At 39.8% G+C, this 18,175-nt stretch overlaps 1 protein-coding gene across 2 annotated transcripts in view; it reads right to left on the bottom strand.

The window, feature by feature from the left end:
• LOC117821533 (cryptochrome-1-like) overlaps positions 1-18,175 on the bottom strand; it is a 44,630-nt gene that overhangs the window by 17,783 nt on the left and 8,672 nt on the right. For both annotated transcript variants that reach the window (XM_034695892.1, XM_034695893.1), the window contains exons 3-7: positions 3,726-3,834; positions 3,452-3,594; positions 3,013-3,197; positions 520-608; positions 45-185 (exon numbers count right to left, since the gene is read on the bottom strand). In XM_034695892.1, coding sequence (XP_034551783.1) covers positions 45-185; positions 520-608; positions 3,013-3,197; positions 3,452-3,594; positions 3,726-3,834 — 667 coding nt within the window. The remainder of the gene's footprint in view (positions 1-44; positions 186-519; positions 609-3,012; positions 3,198-3,451; positions 3,595-3,725; positions 3,835-18,175) is intronic.

Below are 18,175 nucleotides of genomic sequence, written 5' to 3'. Positions count from 1 at the left end.
GGAGCTTTGAGGATGTCGTCGTCCTCGTTAAGAGCGACGCTCACCTTGCGGTAGAGGTCGGTGAGCTTGAAGTAGAAAAGGCGACACGAGAGGCAGCCGAAGCGCAGGTAGGGGCTGAGGCCTGTCGGGCTGGCCAGCAGCGAGTTGGCATTCATCCTGGGGCGCTCAAAATTAGCCACCCACGCCTGCAGGAACACAGAAACAGAAATCAAGACGTTAAAAAGGCGAGGAAGTTTAAATCTGAAATGTCAGGATTACACTTTTTAATTTGGAGAACTGTCCGTGGTGCTGAAACAGTTTCTGTTTGACTTTCTGTTCGTTTAAGACTCTTTACATCTCTGAATCTTTGTTGTTTCAGCAATGATGGCTTTACTTTACATGTTATCTGCTTATATTTTTAAAACAGAAAGCAAAAAAAGTAACAAAAATAACTTCTTTATGATTTAATCCACTGCATTTATTCAAAAAAGCAATCATTTGAAGAGATTTGTGGATTTTTTAATGTGATGCAATACTGACTTTTCTCTCCAGATGGCGCTCTATCCTCGTCAGAGCCTCGGTCTCTCCTCCCGGCCACACAGCTGTCGGCAGGCCCTCTATGTCAAAGCCTGAAAAACAAGCGTCCAAATCAGACTCCTGCCCAAGAACTCTTCTGCACTCTGGATTTGGACGAGTCAACCTTCAGTTAGATCAGTGGTTTCCAAAGTGTGGGTCAGGACCCCCTGGGGGAGCTGCCTATATTACCCATCATTCTATAAAAATATTGACAAAATGAGTTACATTTCAAGTAAAATCTTGCAGAATTAAAAATGTTTCATTAGTTTTCTATCTATCTTTGTTGCCTGAGGACTCCTAAGGTGGCAGCAAGTTAATTCACAGCACCACAGGACATACAGCTAGGTGTGTGTAGGTGCTTAATTTTCTGCAGACCAGCTAAATGAAGTATGAAACAACATTCAATCACTTAAAGGGGGGGTCGCAAGTCTTTGGTACCTATATTTTGAGGGTCGAGAGCAGTGGTGGTTCTAGGGAGGGGCCAACAGGGGCCAGTGCCCCTGTAAAACTGAACATAGACCCCCCCTGTGTCCCCCCCTCCACACCAAAATACTATCATACAATAAAAAAAGCTTCAGTATCGCGCCTATGTTACAGGTGGAACACATGCGTGTGGCACTTGGTTCCAGTCCCTTAGAGCTCTAAGGGACTCATGTTGAGTGTAAACATCCAATTTGATCTAGTGCACAGTAGTAGATATGTCTAGTTTATAGGATGCACTGATGTTTTGCCAGTTTGTTCTCAGCCGGTCCTCGCCCTTCTCAGTCTCTTTTGTCAGGGTTAAAGTGTCCCTCTGACAACACCCTTGGCCCAAGCCTGCCCCCCCCAGTAAAATTGGTCTAGAACCACCACTGGTCACAAGATGAAAAGCACATTTTTCAATCAAGGCATGTTATAACTTGATATAAGCCACATTCATCTGAAGTCTTATTTGCTTGCAGAAAATGTACTTCTTAAAAATTCTGGGAAAAGCCCGGTTGACAATTTTCAGACGTCTAGAGTTCACACGTGCAGCCAGAAGATTTAGTGAAGTTTCCACGAGGTTTGTTCGTGTGTTTTAAAGGAAATCCAAATGATTTCATCCTCCAGACTTCAAAGAGGGATCTGGTATTCATGCTAGTCAAAGTTTCCATCATGAGTCAGGGTCTACATGCATCTCCTGAATTTGTAAAGCTGCTTTGTCCCCTCACTGAACGTGGAACACTTCTGATCGCACAAATCTCCTGAATGTTTCAACGTCAACCTGCTGTATTCATTTATTTATTTTCCTGCACACCGTTCCTCCTCGTTGTGTCGTGGGGTAAAAATAGTCTGCGATTTAAATGCATGACTCTGCAGCAGGTGCTCTAAAGGTTGAGCGTGGACAGGATGCAGGAGGTGTGAGGAGCAGATGTCTGCAGAGCTGCAGGAGTGTGAATGGAAAGTAGCCTCAGCAGACATGTTGATTGTGTGTGTGCGTGCGTGTGTGTGTGTGTTGCATGTCAGCTGGCTTATTTTACCCTCCTATTATCCTTGGGGTCAATTGGACCCCATTCAATGTTTAACATCTCTAAATGAATGACTAACATCATTTTTTCGGCTTCATATTTCATGACTTTTCCTTAAAAAATATAAAATAAAAATGTTGATGTGTTCGGTGTTCCTTGGGGTCAATTTGACCCCAGGCTGTTCTAGCTGTATATAACACAAGAAATATCAACATTTTACATTTGTTTGGTTGTTTTGGATGATATTGAGGTCACTATAATCAAGGACACTTCCACATGTGACTGCAGGAGCTGGGATCGAACCAGCAACCTTCAGATTGAGATATAATATTTCCATCCAGCATGTCTCTAAAGACATTCCTGTGTCAAAGAGCATTACAAACCGGCAGCAGTTTGATGTTCTGTTTTATAAATAAAGTACCTGACACATAAACTTGGGTAACAATCAGTTTCTGGAGGTTTAAATTGCTGGGGTCAAACTGACCCCAAGGATAAAAGATGAACCAGACAAACAATAGCTCGTGTGAAATAAACACACACACCTGCACGGACACTTTTGGACGTGCAACACCTCGAATACCAGAGGGAGATGCACAGGTGTAGCTGACAGATGGCTGCAGTCAGAAATAGACTGTTAGCCTTTTTGTGAATGAGGCAGGCATCTGGATGGAGATTAAAATAAGGTGTGTGTGACCCGACTGATCCGATCACGAGGGTTAAGAGGAGATGTGGGTGTAGAGCAGCAGTTTAGGCAGGATTAATGAGCAAGCAGTGTTAATCACGGAGGGGATTTTCACTCTGCTCACCCCAAACGAGGATTGTTCTTTTGTTTTAGAAGAATTTCTGTTGCTTTTGGCGGGATGACTGAAATGCCGATGCTTCTATTTTTAGTCTAGAATTTTTACAGAGGTTCACCTCAGGTCAACACATCCTTCTTTCTATGTGTGTGTGTGTGCTTCTGTTTCCTCACCTAGCTCCTCCAGGGAGGGGACCCCGTACTTGTCCCCGTGGTCGTCAGAGATGGGAGTGACGCAGCGACCCATCAGAGAGTCGGACAGCGTCTCCACGGGCATCTCGGGCGGATCCAGTCGACTGATGAGGGTCTGGAAACGCTTGTAGGTGAGAGGAGGCTGCCCGCCGTTCAGCTCGATGATCCTGGGGAAACATATATGCATGGTCGGTTTAAGAAATGCAAAATTGGTGCATCCAGTTAATCCATCTTGCTGTGATGGGCACCAAAATGTAGCTGCAAGATTGTGGTCATGGCGTTATCTTTGCAGCATGAGCATGCACTCCATGTGGCGGTGTTGGTTTAGCTTGGTATTTGTGTGCAGTGTTGTTTCTTGAACATGCAAAGTGTGCGCCCCTGCAGTGTGTATCTGTATCCACTCTGCGTGTGTTTTCCTCACTTGTCCAGGTCGTAGAGCGTGTGTGATATCTTGACGTTGACCTCCACTCCCGCCTCCATGGCCAGCTTCTTGATGGCGGCGTCTCTCTCCTTACCGAAAGGCTCTGAGTCATACTCAAAGGTCAGCCGAGAGATCTTCCACTCCTGGCACAGAGAGAGAGAGAGAGAGAGAGAGAGAGAGAGAAGAGAGTCTTGTTAAATAAGGTAACGTCTGCACATGTTTCACATCTGCCCTGGGAGTCAGACAAACCTCCAATATTCAATCTGTAACGTACCTTAAAGAGACGAGGGAACACGTTGGCTGGTTGGCCCCTGATGACAAAAAGGCGGGAGTTGTGCTTGCGAAGGCTGGCGTCCAAGTCCTCTAAACACTGGAGGAGAAACCTGCAGAGGAGAGAGACACAATTCAATTCATGACCTCTTCTGTAGCATCTCAAAAAACTGAATTTGTTCCCTTTCTGACTCAGGTTTTTTCCACCCTGCGGCATTTTTCAGGTCGTCTTTTTAGGTGCCAATGATTTGTCCCCATCTTGACGTCACTCCACAAAAAGCTTTCCACAGAAGAACATCGACTTGTTTGTGATTGGTGTTTGAAAAGTCTGTGTGGAAAACATTCTGGGAGGCTTTTTGGCGCACTAGTTTCCCTCCGTGTTCGACTCTCTTTTGAAGCTTTAATGGATCCATAAATGTTTAATAAAGTCAATAATAAAAACCCAATGTTGCATTTTGATGGATGCACATTTCAGTCTCTTTAGCCGACTCTCTGGTCGTGCAAACCCTGAATATCCGCCCTGATAGCTTGCTTTCTTTCCCCCTGTTTGCTCTTTTCAAGCAGACACACACCGACTGAAAAGAACAGTCTTCCCTCCTTGACAACACTTCAGCAGCTATTATTACCCTGATGAATAAGGATGAAACTCTCACCGTGCAGGATGACATTTAAACACAACACCCTCCACGTGAAGGCGATTATCTGATAATACAAATAATTACACATAAACGGTTCACCTGCATCTGTAGCTGTCAACACATGATCAAAACCCTGCAACATAAAACACATGAGGAAGCTCAGAGGCGTGGGTGAGTGAGTCTTACTCATGTGTTGATGTAATCTGCACGAGTACGTGATGTCATTTAATCTGACATTTAAAGAAACACGTTTGTTTCTGGCAGTAATTCAACATGTGGATGTAAACAGTAGTGGATTGGTGTTTCTGCTGCCCCCTGGTGGGTAAAAGTGTCACTGGACATTTTGCATCTCATAGGCCTAAAATAAAAACTACAGGCTTTGAAGAACTTTTACAGGACAACTACATTTGTTTTTGAAAGTACACTAAAGACTTACTTTTTCAATCTCTATATTGATTTAGAGTAACTTATTTTAAGCACTGCATTATGATAACAATTATCTATCTTATATATTTATTTCTTGTATTTATCTGATCTTTTTGACCCTGAATGGTTTTTAATATTGATTTCTACCCATACTTATTTATATATTTGTAAATGTATTGAATTATTTTATCAATTTTATTATTTTTACTGCATTGATCTTATTTTATTAAATGTAATGTATGGTTTTATTGTATTGATTTATTGTATTAAGATTGTTCTTTAGAATTTGACCGTATTTATATTATTATATTAATTTTATTGTATTGATTGCACTGTATTTATTTTATTACTGATATTGTTTTGATTTTATTGCATTTTTTTAAATGTACTAATATAAGTGTATTAATTGTATTGCATTTAGTTTACTGCATTATTTACTTTTATTATTTCACTGTATTGATTTAATTTATCAATTTTATTGTATTGATTTTATTTCATTAATTCGATTTTTTAAATTTAATTAGATTTATTTTATCTTATTAATTTTACTGCATTCATTCGATTTTATTAATTTGATTGTATTATATTGAATTGATTTTACTTTGTTAATTCTATTCTATTTATTTGATCAATTTTATTGTATTTATTTTATATTCCTAATTTCATTGCATTAATTTGATTTATTAATTCTATTGTATTGTATTAAATGTATCTGAATTTTACTGAATTGAATGTATCTTATTAATTTAATTGTACTGTAATGATTTCACTGTATTTTAATGTATTAAATGTACTGTATAAGAATGTCTTCTTGCAGAGTCTGTCATTATAAAGCAGCTTGAGAGGCTTTTGAGGCGACACTTCTTGAAAACATAAAATGTGTTGTGTGTGAAAGGAAGGTTGAATCAAAGGCTGCGTTGTTAACTTGTTGGACTGAGTTTGTGCACACTCAAAAATAGTGTCAGGAAAGCCTGAGCGACTTAAACAATGTTCCCTAATAGTTCTATAATGAGGATTAACTCCATTCCCTGGCCCACATGGAGGGATTTATAACCCTAGAAATAGAGACAGCAATCAATGAAATAAAAAAACATCAGCTTTGGTTTCCTGAATCTGCACCCTGCTTTGTACCCAGAACATAATCACCGTTCGGTACATGCAGCAGTTATAGATCCTCTGCTTGCACAACTTTGAAGTCCTGCCTGTTAACATGCATGACTCCATCACTGCAAGTCCAACTGTAGAGCGCTCCCTGTGGAGACTGTGCTGTGTGTGTGTGCAGACAGCCAGGCCGCTGTGTTCCTTTACACCATGTTCCCTCCTGTCTGACCCCGTTAGCCTGATCATTAAAGCAGGGGACGGCTCGCTCAAAGGCAAAGCTATGTTTGCTCCAAATCCGCACACAGACAGGCAGAGCCGGGCAGAGGGGAAGTACACAGTTCAGGCACGAGGATACCGAGGCGTGTGTTGGACGTTTGGAGGCCTGAGTGGGAAAGTTAAAGTCTGAGTGAACTCCAAGGTGTCGCTCTGAAAATAATGACCTCATGTATGCATGAATCTAAACGTGGGTGGAGTGTGTCCTTACATCCCTAGTTTGCAGCCATTACAGCTCATTTCAAGGCTGCAGGCTGTCCCAGTTTAATGCAGTGATTGCAAACTTTCACTACCTTTAAGACATTTAGACTCCAGAATGTCCAAATTTAAAAATACAAGAATTCCAGCTCAATATTTCTTTACTTGAAAGTCTAAAAATCCACCATCAGTTTCCAGAATCATCGTCCACACCGAGCCCCAGGTGTCCTACTGTCATTAAACCGTGCTCACTGAGACCTGATCATGCAAACAGGCTTAATATGAAGAGGAAAGGTCAGCGCATCTGATTTCTCTCTCTCTCTCTAAAAGACGTCATCCATCCCCATGGAGACCGGATCCCGTACGTAGCAGCGAGGAGCAGTTTTCACTCACTTTTTGGGGGCTGCCCTCGTTCTACCTCAGCGCATAAAAACACTTAGATAATGTCAAGAGATGCTCCACGAATCATTCTGGGTGACAAGATGCCACCTGTCGAGAGCGTGAGTGTGTGAGTGTGTGTGAGTGTGTGTGAGTGTGTGTAAGTGTGTGTGTGCACGTGAGCTCTAACGTGCAGCCGGTGAGCATGTATGACCACGTTTCTGTGTGAGCATCAGTGCGTGGTTCCACATCATGGAGGTACCTGATTGCTCCCCTGTGCGTCTGCGTGTTGCTAGGTTAGCCTCTTTCTCCCCTGTGTGTGTGTGTGTGTGTGTGTGTGTGTGTGTGTGTGTGTGTGTGTTTGCTGCCTTATCATACATCAGGCCTTATATAACCACAGTGGCCTACATCTGCCAGTACAGACACACTCAGCTTGGAGTGTACCAAAACACAAGCCGGGTCCCTAAGCCGAGTAACCTCATTTCTGGCTGCACGCGCACACACACACACACTCACACACATGCACACACACACACACACACAGTATTCTATTGCTCCAGAAAAATCAAATATCTGCATTTAATTATTTGACTTTACTTGTTCGGTTTAAAGAAAGATAGTTAAGTGACTTCTCAGTGACAACGTAAACCCAAATCCAGAAGAGTCACGGTGCTGATCTTAGAGTTAAAGAAGCATCAGAGGTCATAACACCTTTACCTTAATGTTGAATTTATCACGTGTAAAAGAAACCAGGTTGGTGAAGTTACAATCTATGAGAGGTTGAGAATGAATCAAACGTTCTGTCCTTGTTTTATGGATGTTTGGCAAATTAAATGGATGTTCTAAGCTGTTTAAGATTGTATCTCTAGAGGTTTAACGAGTCTTCTGGATGGTTATCTCTGAGTTTTATAACTCTACAATGGCTTCAGGTCCCTTATCTTGCTGAATAACGGTGTCATGTGAGCCTGTTTCAGACCTGGTGTGTAATTGACTCGTTACCAAAGAGAAAAATTGTATAATTGACTCACTTTCTATATCTTTTGTGAGTGCTTTCTAAGCTCCTTTGAGGACCTTTTAATCTAACGTTTTTGCCACAGTGTCAGCCATAGACTGTAAATAAAAATGGACAGCGTTGCTCCGCCTCTTCCCGTTGTACGGTTCTGAAGCCAAAAAATCCCGCTCCTGGGCGCCGCCATTGTGCAGCCAGAGCCAGAGAAACAGGAAGTAAAACCCCGTTTTTTAAACTCTAATAACCAACGAAGAAGAAACTTTTCAGGAAAAAGAGGCCTTGGACACAAAACACTCAAATACTAACTACATATCACCACAGCATACGGATGTGAGAAACATTCGTACGATGTGTATTTATTTTTTAAAGTTTGACTGCAAACGGATTTTTTGACCTATACTGCAGCCAGCCACCAGGGGGCAGACACTCTGCTGAAAGCCTCACCACCAGCCACTGGAACCTCTCCCTTGGTGTCAACAGGCAGAGGTGAAATAAGCTGCAGACTGATCTGAGTTGACGTGTGGGATCAGGTTGAGTCTGGATATTAGATATAACACCAGCTGTAGGGTGTCGGTGGGGATGCACGATATTGGCTTTCTGCTTATGTCGATGATATGACGATATGTTCAAACTTATTTTGGCTTATACTTTTTAATTTTAAAGAACACCAAGTCTCTCTTGTACTTGACATTTCACTCTTACTTCAACATTCAAATCTAGGATAAATCATGGATGTGTTCTTTCGTTGCCGATCAGGATGACGGTTCTTGAGATGCACGGTAAAACTGGACGTGTTAGGGACTGGTTTTATTTTGCTCCTCCCCTCATCACCTATGTTTCGAAAGCACTGCAAACAGCTGTTATGCATCTAAAGATACTCCCTAACTGTTGACATCTTGAAGCTCATTTTGGGCGAGCTTAAGCTGTAAGGTGCAAATAATATATGCCTCACCATTTGGGCTTTTATCTACTGAAACAAAAACTGGGTATCGTCAGATTAGCATCAAGGATTTAACGCAACTAGGGATGTACATTTTAAGTATTTTCCGTGATCGATTTTTGGAAATGTTAATGATCAATTATCGATTAATTGATAAAAAAAACATTATTATTCTTACGTCAAAAACAAGGCCAAATACGTTGTTTTACCCCTAAATTATATTTTCTACAGCAACAAAATGCAAATAACTGATGGGATTGAATACGGGTACATGTTTGACACGCAGAATATCAACGATCAGGCTCATTAAAATATTCTCCGCGGACATAATCTTATAAAGTGAAGGCTCATAATACTAACAGAAAAGTACTTCAGACTCACAGTGTCCAGTTTTCTGTCTACTTGTTCTTATTGAGAAAAATAAACATGTGTATTCGGTCAGGTGTCAGCCGGGAGCGCAACCAGGTCATAATCAGTCCCGCTGGAGAAAAGCCCAGACGGCTCTGATGTTGCTGGTCTGTAAACGTAGCGTACCTGAATTTCCCACCTGTCTGTTGCCTTCGTATCCAAAGGTGGAAATATCCTGTTTAAAGCTGTCAACCTTTGTGTCCGTGTCGTTGTTGGCAGCAGTTTTGTATTGATCCTCTTTTAAAAAGCGCACGTGGAGACCTGACGCACAGCCGCAGCCGCCAGCTGAGCGTCTCCGCTGTGCGCAACACCTTTAACAGCTGATTCACATCTAAACATGCTTTAAACTTAAAACACCTCCCTGATAGATGAGTGTAATATGAGACCACATGATGTTTTTTCCACGGGACGGAAAATTGATAACAAAAATGTGTGTTTCGAGTAATTTCTTAACAATCAATTAATCGATAATCGATTAATTGTGGTCATCCCTAAACGCAACTGGTTAATAAAAGGACTCAAAGCTTCTCATTTGGTGTCGATTTTGGCGCCCCCTGTGGACAAACTTATCCATCATTCCCTTTTTTCCCCATCTTGTCCAGTTTAGAAATGGAAGTGCATTCATTCTTCAACGTCCTCAACAAGAATCAGTGACAAAATGAGTCACTAACACTTTAAAAAATTGGTAAAAGAGTCATCGGTGACGTCATCCTACATGTTTTGGTGCTTTTTTCTGGAGTTCAATTGCAGAGGAGTGAGACATCTTTCATGCATACTATCTTTGCTGAGATTAGTGCGTGCAACACAGCTACCAGGAAGTGATGGGTGAAGAAAACACAGCAAAATAAATTACTGAGACATCCTGCCGAACAAATATGGCGGCAACTTATGCGACACCACCCCGCCGAAAAATGTCTAACGTCCATGTCAGGAAGCTTTTGCAAGATCTGTAAATTAACTCCCTTTTCATGGAGGCACATGTTATGAGGAAGAAACAGAGATCTCCTCAGACGGGCTGGTTAGTGGCTGAAAGCACTGGATGGAGTTGTTTGACTGTTTAGGTCAAATTTCAGTCAAAACTCCTCACTGGAGCTTTAAATCACACACAACCTTAATCTCAACTGGAAGAAAAACCAGCTCACATCAACCAGACCTTCTCATTGTTCAGGTTTCTTAGAGTGCATGAATACTCGTCTTCTGTGAACTTCAGGCGAGACTTCATCCCTGTCTTTGATGTGATGACTCCATGTACTCCTAAAAACTACAGGTGTTAGCCTCTGTCCCTGCAGAGAAAGATCTGATGACGCACGTGACCTTCCGCCGTGCGTATGTTTGCAGATAATAAACTCCGGCTTGTTTTTATTTTCCAACAGATGTACTGTGCTGTGTTTTTCAGCCCGTGTCCGCTGGTTAACAAGGCCAAGCAGGAAAGCCTCCCCACAAGTAGGTCACGATCACATAACCGCTCACAAGTTTCATGCACTGGCACACTAACCTACATCTGTTGCAGAGACTATTCTCACATTTTCCCCTGGACTGGAAAAAAAAAAAAGAAACTCAATTGATTAGCCTCGCTCTTATTGGTTTCTGCTGCACAGCTCCGTCTCTTTAATGGAACTTCTTCGGTGTTATTCTTCACTATGGTGACGTGCTGTTTGGTCTGACTCGGACTCTTTGTCTTTAAAGTTCACTTTGAGAAAGACTCCATGAAGAACAGAGCTTTAATTTTACACTTTTAGGAGGAGCTTTGTTCCTTTAAACATGCTGATGTGTCAAAACTTGATATCTTAAAGGGCCAGCTATAAGAAAGACTCAAACTGGGATGCAGAAGGCTTTTTTCTGACAGGAGGAACTTTACCCGGGAACTAAGTGCTTTTCAAAGGTCCCGGGACTTTCTGGTGGCAGGGCCTGCAATGCTGAACGTGTCTGATTGGTAGATTAACCGCAGTGTTTTTATTCTCTTGATTTAGCAGCTTGTAACAGTAGTCTTCTCTCAGCTCACCGTGAATGCGTCTCTCCTCCCGGTGTTCCGGTTTTAAAAGCGACCCTGTAAACTGGAGACCTTCAGCTGAACGTGTCAGTGTTTGTGGAGTTTACACAGCTGTTGAAACACAGAGGGAGTTCCTGGGAATGCAAACTAGTTTACTTTTTATTAAGATTTCAAAATATCCTCATCAGATATTTAATGATGGTCTAAAGACGTTAATGAGGGATGCATCCGGCCGAGAGTCTCCAGTTAACAGGGTCGCTGTTCAAACCAAAACACCGGGCGATCTCTTCCACGGCTTTTTGAGTTGAAAAGGATTTTAAAGCCGTGTTGAAACGTCTTTGCTACTCGCGCTTATCTCCTCTCACGTGTTGATTCATTCATTACTTTTTCCATGTTTTTAACCGCAGGAGCAAAATTTTCACTTTTTTTCATGTTTTTCTGCTTTTGGAGCACAATTTCATATTTGAGGAAAATTATTTTTTTAGACATGCTCCGGGGTCAACTTTTTTGTCAAATGTTTTTTGTCAAATGTTTTTTGTCAATAGTTTTTTTTTGTGAAAACAATTTTTTTTCAAACATTTTTTTTTTCAAACATTTTTTTTTCCAAACATTTTTTTTTCCAAACATTTTTTTTTTTAAACATTTTTTTTTTCAAAACAACATATTTTCCAAAAAAAAAAAATCTTTTTTTTTTCAAATTTTTTTTTTGTCACTATTTTGTCCAATTTTTTTTCAAATCTTTTTTTTCAATTTTTTTTGTGTGAAATATTTTTTTTTCAATTTTATTTTGTAAAAAAAAAAAATCTCAATTTTTTAACAGGAGAGCACAGGGTCATCAGTGTTTCTCTTTTTGTCAAAGTGGATGAGATTGAGAGGTTTGGCTTTCCATACCGGAGATGAAATGTGTATAGAGGCTTGATAGAACAACTATGGTTGGCTGTCCTACAGCACTGTGATTATACCAGCTGTTATTGCTCAGTATGTCCACTAGATGGCACTGCACGATCGTTTGGTAAACCACAGAAGAAGTATGGATCTGAAGTCTTTAAAGCTCCTCAGAGAAGCTTTCAGGGTCTTGTTTCGTTGCAAATTATATCTTGTACATTCCTTTATCTCATCCTGCTTCATTTTAATAATTAAATGTCAGCTCTTTGACTGATACCTCCCCTCTACCTTCAGTTTCATACTTTAAAAACACTGTCTAGAAAGACTCAACCTGCATGCTGATGACCTTGTTTGCTCTTGTGTCTCACACAGAGGCCCCACTGTTAGTCTCAGTGTTTTGTAACTCCTCACTGGAGCTTTAAACTCTGATGTCAGTCGATTATTTTGGCAGGGGGGGCCGAAGCGTTCAGGTTTTTCCTGGGCTTCTTCCATCCCAGCTCGGTCAAAGAGCCACTGGAAATACATGAGTCACTCCACAAATATTTAACATTTGAATAGTTCACTAGCAGGAGGGGGGGGGGGGGGGGGGGGGAGTTGTGGAACTTGGAGCAGGAGACTTTCCAAGACAGGGATGGTTTAATGACTGATGCTTCAAATGAGCAGCATCACGGGAAGAGTAAGATAAAGCTTTTAAGACGATTAACCCATTGAAGGGACGAGTCTTTAAAACATGCAGCATTGTTTCTGAATGTTTGATTAGGGTTACAATTTCCATCTGAACTCTGAACTCAAAGAATATGAGGAATAAAAGATCCAGAGGAAGATGATAAAGTTGGTAAAACTTCCACAGAAGGACTTGAAGGCGTGACCGGAACACCTCCTGTTAGGTTCCCCATTCAGAAAATGTGACTGGATAGTCTCTCTACTTTAATCCCAGCTAAACTGTCTCAGGTGACATTTCAGGTCCCCAGTTCACAGGTAAAAATAACAGTCCTTAATTGGATGATGGTCTGCCAATCAGGCCTGCAGATGTCACGGCAGCTGGACAGGTTTTAGAGCCACAGTCTGAGCCTGGGATAGACATCTGACCGGTCCACCTGCACTGAAACAGTCTAAATATGGGACAGGTCAGATGACTTTCTACAGAAGAAGAATTTAAAATGCTATTTTTTACTGCGTGTTTGGATCAGAGGGACTTCCTAAGGGCACATAGTCCTGAGTCACGTGTTTAAAGATGTCTGATGGGGATGTCTCAAAGAGTACAAACATGTCAGTTTTTCCTGGTTAAGATATTTCACATTCAATAAGATAATGCTGCCGTTTTAAGAGGCATACTGATAATTACAAAGGCTTGAAATGTTAGTTAAAGTTTATAATTCATTAAAATGTCCTTAAGTTGTCTTTCATTCTTAATCTAAAGCAAAGGTAACAGAAACAGATTCATATAATAAATGTTCAACCTCAGGAGGGGCTGCCAGCTGAGCTACCCCTTTTAATGTTAGTGAAGTTTTGCACCAAATATTTTGTCAGTATACATATTCAGAAAAAAAATACAACTTTAAAGGTTAATTCAAATTTAAAACCTGTTTTTTAAGGGGCTGCAAGCTGAGCTGCCACGAATAACTTTGGATAAGTTTAGAGTTTATTATTCTTGTAGTACACATATTTTAAAAAATTCAAACTTGGAGCCAATTTATCTTAAATAACTCATTTTTTAAGACTAAAATTAGAGACAATCAAACACTGAACAAGGTAGAATCCAATGGGACACACAAAGTCAGAGGGGGCTACAAGCTGAGCTGCTACTATCAACAGAATCATCAGTTTGCATCTTTTTTTTAATTTAAAACTGATTTAAAAATGTATATTCAACCATATTTTCTATTTTTTTTTTTGTACCAAACCCAGTATTTTGTTAGTTTAATAAATGAATATTTTCCCTGAGCATGAAACCACTAATAAAAAATAAAAATAACTAATTAAAACTGATGAGTCATACAATAATTCACCTCTTGCACATTGTGTAGGAAGAGTAAAATGAGCTACACTGACTCATCCTGTATTTTTACCAGGTTGTTAACTTGTTTAATTCTGTTGTAAAAGCTGACGTTTTAACATGGAACCTAATGGGGTCTCCTTGGCTTTTGGAGCAAGCCTCTAGTGGACACTTGAGGAACTGCAGTTTGTTTTTTTTGCAGTTTTGCATTAGCATCATTTCTGAACCAGTTAATATCATTAAACACTCACTTTTTGCATTCAGAGGTGTGTTCTATAATAATTTTTGCCTGGTTTTAAATTTAAAACTGATTTAAAAATGTAATTTCAACCATCTTTTCTATTTTTTTTTTGTACCAAACCCAGTATTTTGTTAGTTTAATAAATGAATATTTTCCCTGAGCATGAAACCACTAATACAAAATAAAAATAACTAATTCAATATTGAAGAAGGTGGTGTTAGGTTAAAAATCAGAGTGTCTTCAATGCTCCATCAGAAACAAGAAGTCAAAGGGAGCTGCAAGCTGAGCTGCTGCAACTACATTGGTCTTTAAATGTTAATTTTTAACACATTTTGGAGCAGAATTATGTGAAAAGTTCCCCCCATTCCAAAAAGACAGAATTTAACTTAAAAATAAAGATAAAAAACATTGAAACAGAATAAAACAGAAATGTGCTGCTGCTTTAGAGGCTGTGAACCAAGCTGCCACACTAACTAAATGTGCCTGTTTCTCTTTTCACTTCCAGAACTAAATCAACTTGTGTGAATGAAACTAGTTTTAATTAGATCTAATGATGAGTTTAATACTGTCACTGTCTGATAGGCTTAGTTTATCAATATTACAACAAACTTATAAAGGCAAGCTGACACTTAGATCTACTTTAACAACTTGTTCATGTGTCAGATCCACATTTCTTTCCACAGTGTCTGCAGCCCATACGACACCTTTCCACTGATATTCAACCTCTGATAAAATCAGGCCACTGCTTCTTCATGTAATCCCCCTGGGACCAAAACAAACACCAAGATAAAATAACCTCCCTGGTCGAGGTAATAATCACATGTCCATATGTGCTCGGGTAAAAATCAGTGACCTCAATACCGTTTGATTTGTCTTAGATGTTCCCCTCCGTGCATCGCCTCTGTGATGCAGCTTCTTAGCTTCTGCAGATAAAAAAAAAACGCAGCCTTGAAATTCGCAGCAGTGTTTGTCGTACGTCACCGCCTCGGCCCAGGAAAGTGGGGCACATTCAGCAATTTCCTGCCCGCTACAAAAGCAAGAAATGAAGGGCGGCTTAAAATGAAAAAACTTATCAGACTTTGAACTTCACCCAGATAAAACACACTCATACTGCCTGAGGGGGACGATGTCTTTTACAGCACAGTGGGTGTTCTGTGAAAGATTATCCCCAACCTCTACCTCTACCCCAAAATAAATTCAATCACTAAAATAAAAAGAGGTTTTTTAATTTCCTTAACTCATTTGTCACCACCTGAGACTCTATTAAAAAAATCAAGCTTTATAAATGGAGCTACAACTAATGATTCATTTGACTACTGATTAATCGGATATTGGATTCAAATTACGCCGAACTCTCTGCCTTAATAACTTCAAAACTGATGAGTCATACAATAATTCACCTCTTGCACACTGTGTAGGAAAAGTAAAATGAGCTACACTGACTAATCCTGTATTTTTACCAGGTTGTTAACTTGTTTAATTCTGTTTTAAAAGCTGACGTTTTAACATGGAACCTAATGGGGTCTCCTTGGCTTTTGCAGCAAGCCTCTAGTGGACACTTGAGGAACTGCAGGTTTTTTTGTTGCAGTTTTGCATTAGCATCATTTCTGAACCAGTTAATATCATTAAACACTCACTTTTTGCATTCAGAGGTACGTTCTATAATATTTTTTGCCTGGTTTCTGGCCCCAAAAACTACTTTATGACAAATTGGCGATTATCTGGATATAATATCTTTTAAGTAACAACAGCACAAAGACTTCTCTTCACTCTGATTTGTTTGCTTTTATTTTGTCATAATCTTTGATGGTCTAACCTTTTTGTTCAACACTTATGTAGTCTATCCCTTTTAACTTTATTTAATTATTGTATCAATATATATATATATTTTATGTTGTTTAATGGTATAACATTTATATCTTTGCACTGTTGCATAAAAAACAGAAGAAAAAAGATATACTGTCTATAATTTTTTTGCATGGTTTTCTGACCCCAAAAAACACTCTGTGTCAAATTAGCAATTATCTGGATATAATATCTTTTAAGTATGTCAACAGCACAAAGGCTCTTTTTCAGTGAGATGTTATACAAAATTTTACATTTTCCAGGAATCTTGTTAGAAAGTTTTTCAGAATTGAAGGTTCCTCAAAGTCTCCTAATTCCCATGATGCTATGCTATGACACTGTACACTATATTTACATATCTTTATCTACTTCTCTGCATAATAAGATAATAATATATTCTATCTACATCAGGGGTGTCAAACTCATTTCAGTTCAGGGGTCACATACAGCCCAATTTGATCTGAAGTGGGCCGGACCAGTAAAATCATAACTCAATAATAACCTCCCATAAATAATGACAACTCCAAATGTTTCCCTTTGTTTTAGTGCAACAAAGTACATTCTGAAAATGTTCACATTACATGAACTTTCTTTTTAGAAAAACAGCTGTTTTATTTTACACCATGATGAGTCTCATAGTGGGGCAGAATATTATATTCTTTAACCTGCTGCAAACACACAGGTTTCCCACTCACCTGCATTGTTCAGGTGCGCTCCATCAGCACTACGCTTGTATGCGACCTCCAGAGAAAAAATCTGATATAGCAGTTACTTTTGTTGAACAATTGCAGTTTATGTCTTCTCTGTCATTTTTTGCATTTTGGGAAGTCATCCGGGGGCCGGATTGGAACCTCTAGTGGGCCGGTTTTGGCCCGCGGGCTGTATGTTTGACACCCCTGATCTACATTGTCTTAAAGTGTAGTGTCACAGACAGGATTACAAATATTTTGCACTGATTTTCATATTCTTATTGGTGTATTTTTTGTTTACCTTTGTTGCTAGTCTGTAAACAATTCCTAATGTATCACTGGTTTTGTAAATACACTGTAAATGTATTGATTTAGTTCTTCACACTTTTCTTAGAATATGCTAATTTATTTAATGCACAGAACTCAGCTGACAGGGTTTTAACAAGAACCCAAAAAATGTTCCTGAATTTAATTTTAACCATCTTAAGAAATACATTTTAACATTTTCTGTATTCCTTTAAAGTTATTTTAGGGGAATTTTATGTCTTTTAAAATATTTTTTATTTCTTTATTTTGACTTGTGTTTTTATGAACTTCCTGTTTTATTTTGCTGCCCATGTAAAGCACTTTGTAACTCCATTTTTGAAAAGTGCTCTATAAATAAATTATTATTATTACTTTTAACTGCTCATATTTTTTTTTGAAAATTAATATTTAATCTTTATTGTTTGCATTTTCCACTTTGCTGCTGTCACACTGAAAATGTCCTTGTTTTGGGCAAATAAAGGAACATCTTATCTTATCTTAAGAACATTTCTCCTTTAAGTGTCAGTGTGTGTTCTTTGCAGTGACAACACACACTCCTCCACCCATCTTTGCAGGACCCATCCTATCCTTCAGCACACTGGTGAAGCCTGACATACTCTCAGTGAATACATTTACCTCCAGGGGAGTCAGCGTTTTAACATCGAGGCAGGGCGACAGAAATAAAAGTACATTTGCTTCGTCAGTGACCTACAAATTATGTTTTGGAATCCGGGCGCATTGAACGGGCATGTGCGTCACTGAAGTGTGTTTCCTGCTCGGACGTCGCAATACCGGTCTGTTTACATTTTCAGCAGCTGGATGTGGCAGACTCCACCGGGTCAGCGACTTCTGTATCGACTATTTCTGCATGGGGGTCTACAAATAGCACTTTGGAGTAAAACAGGCCAGCGGGCAATGAACAGTGGAGTGATATGGACTCTCCTCCACCCTGCAGAGCCGAGAGGATGGTGGAAAAAAGGCTCACGTGAACTAACATGCTTTCTCATTGACACAGGGGGGGGGCGAGGTTTATCTAACAAGACACACACAGAGCCGATTTACACGTCCCACCTTTTTTTAAAACCCTCCCCAGAGGCCTGCTCGGCTTAAAGAGGGCACACTTCTTCTTCT

This window comes from Notolabrus celidotus, chromosome 11, assembly GCF_009762535.1.
Source record: "Notolabrus celidotus isolate fNotCel1 chromosome 11, fNotCel1.pri, whole genome shotgun sequence".
Taxonomy (NCBI): domain Eukaryota; kingdom Metazoa; phylum Chordata; class Actinopteri; order Labriformes; family Labridae; genus Notolabrus; species Notolabrus celidotus.
This window is presented reverse-complemented; position numbering and strand designations above follow the sequence as displayed.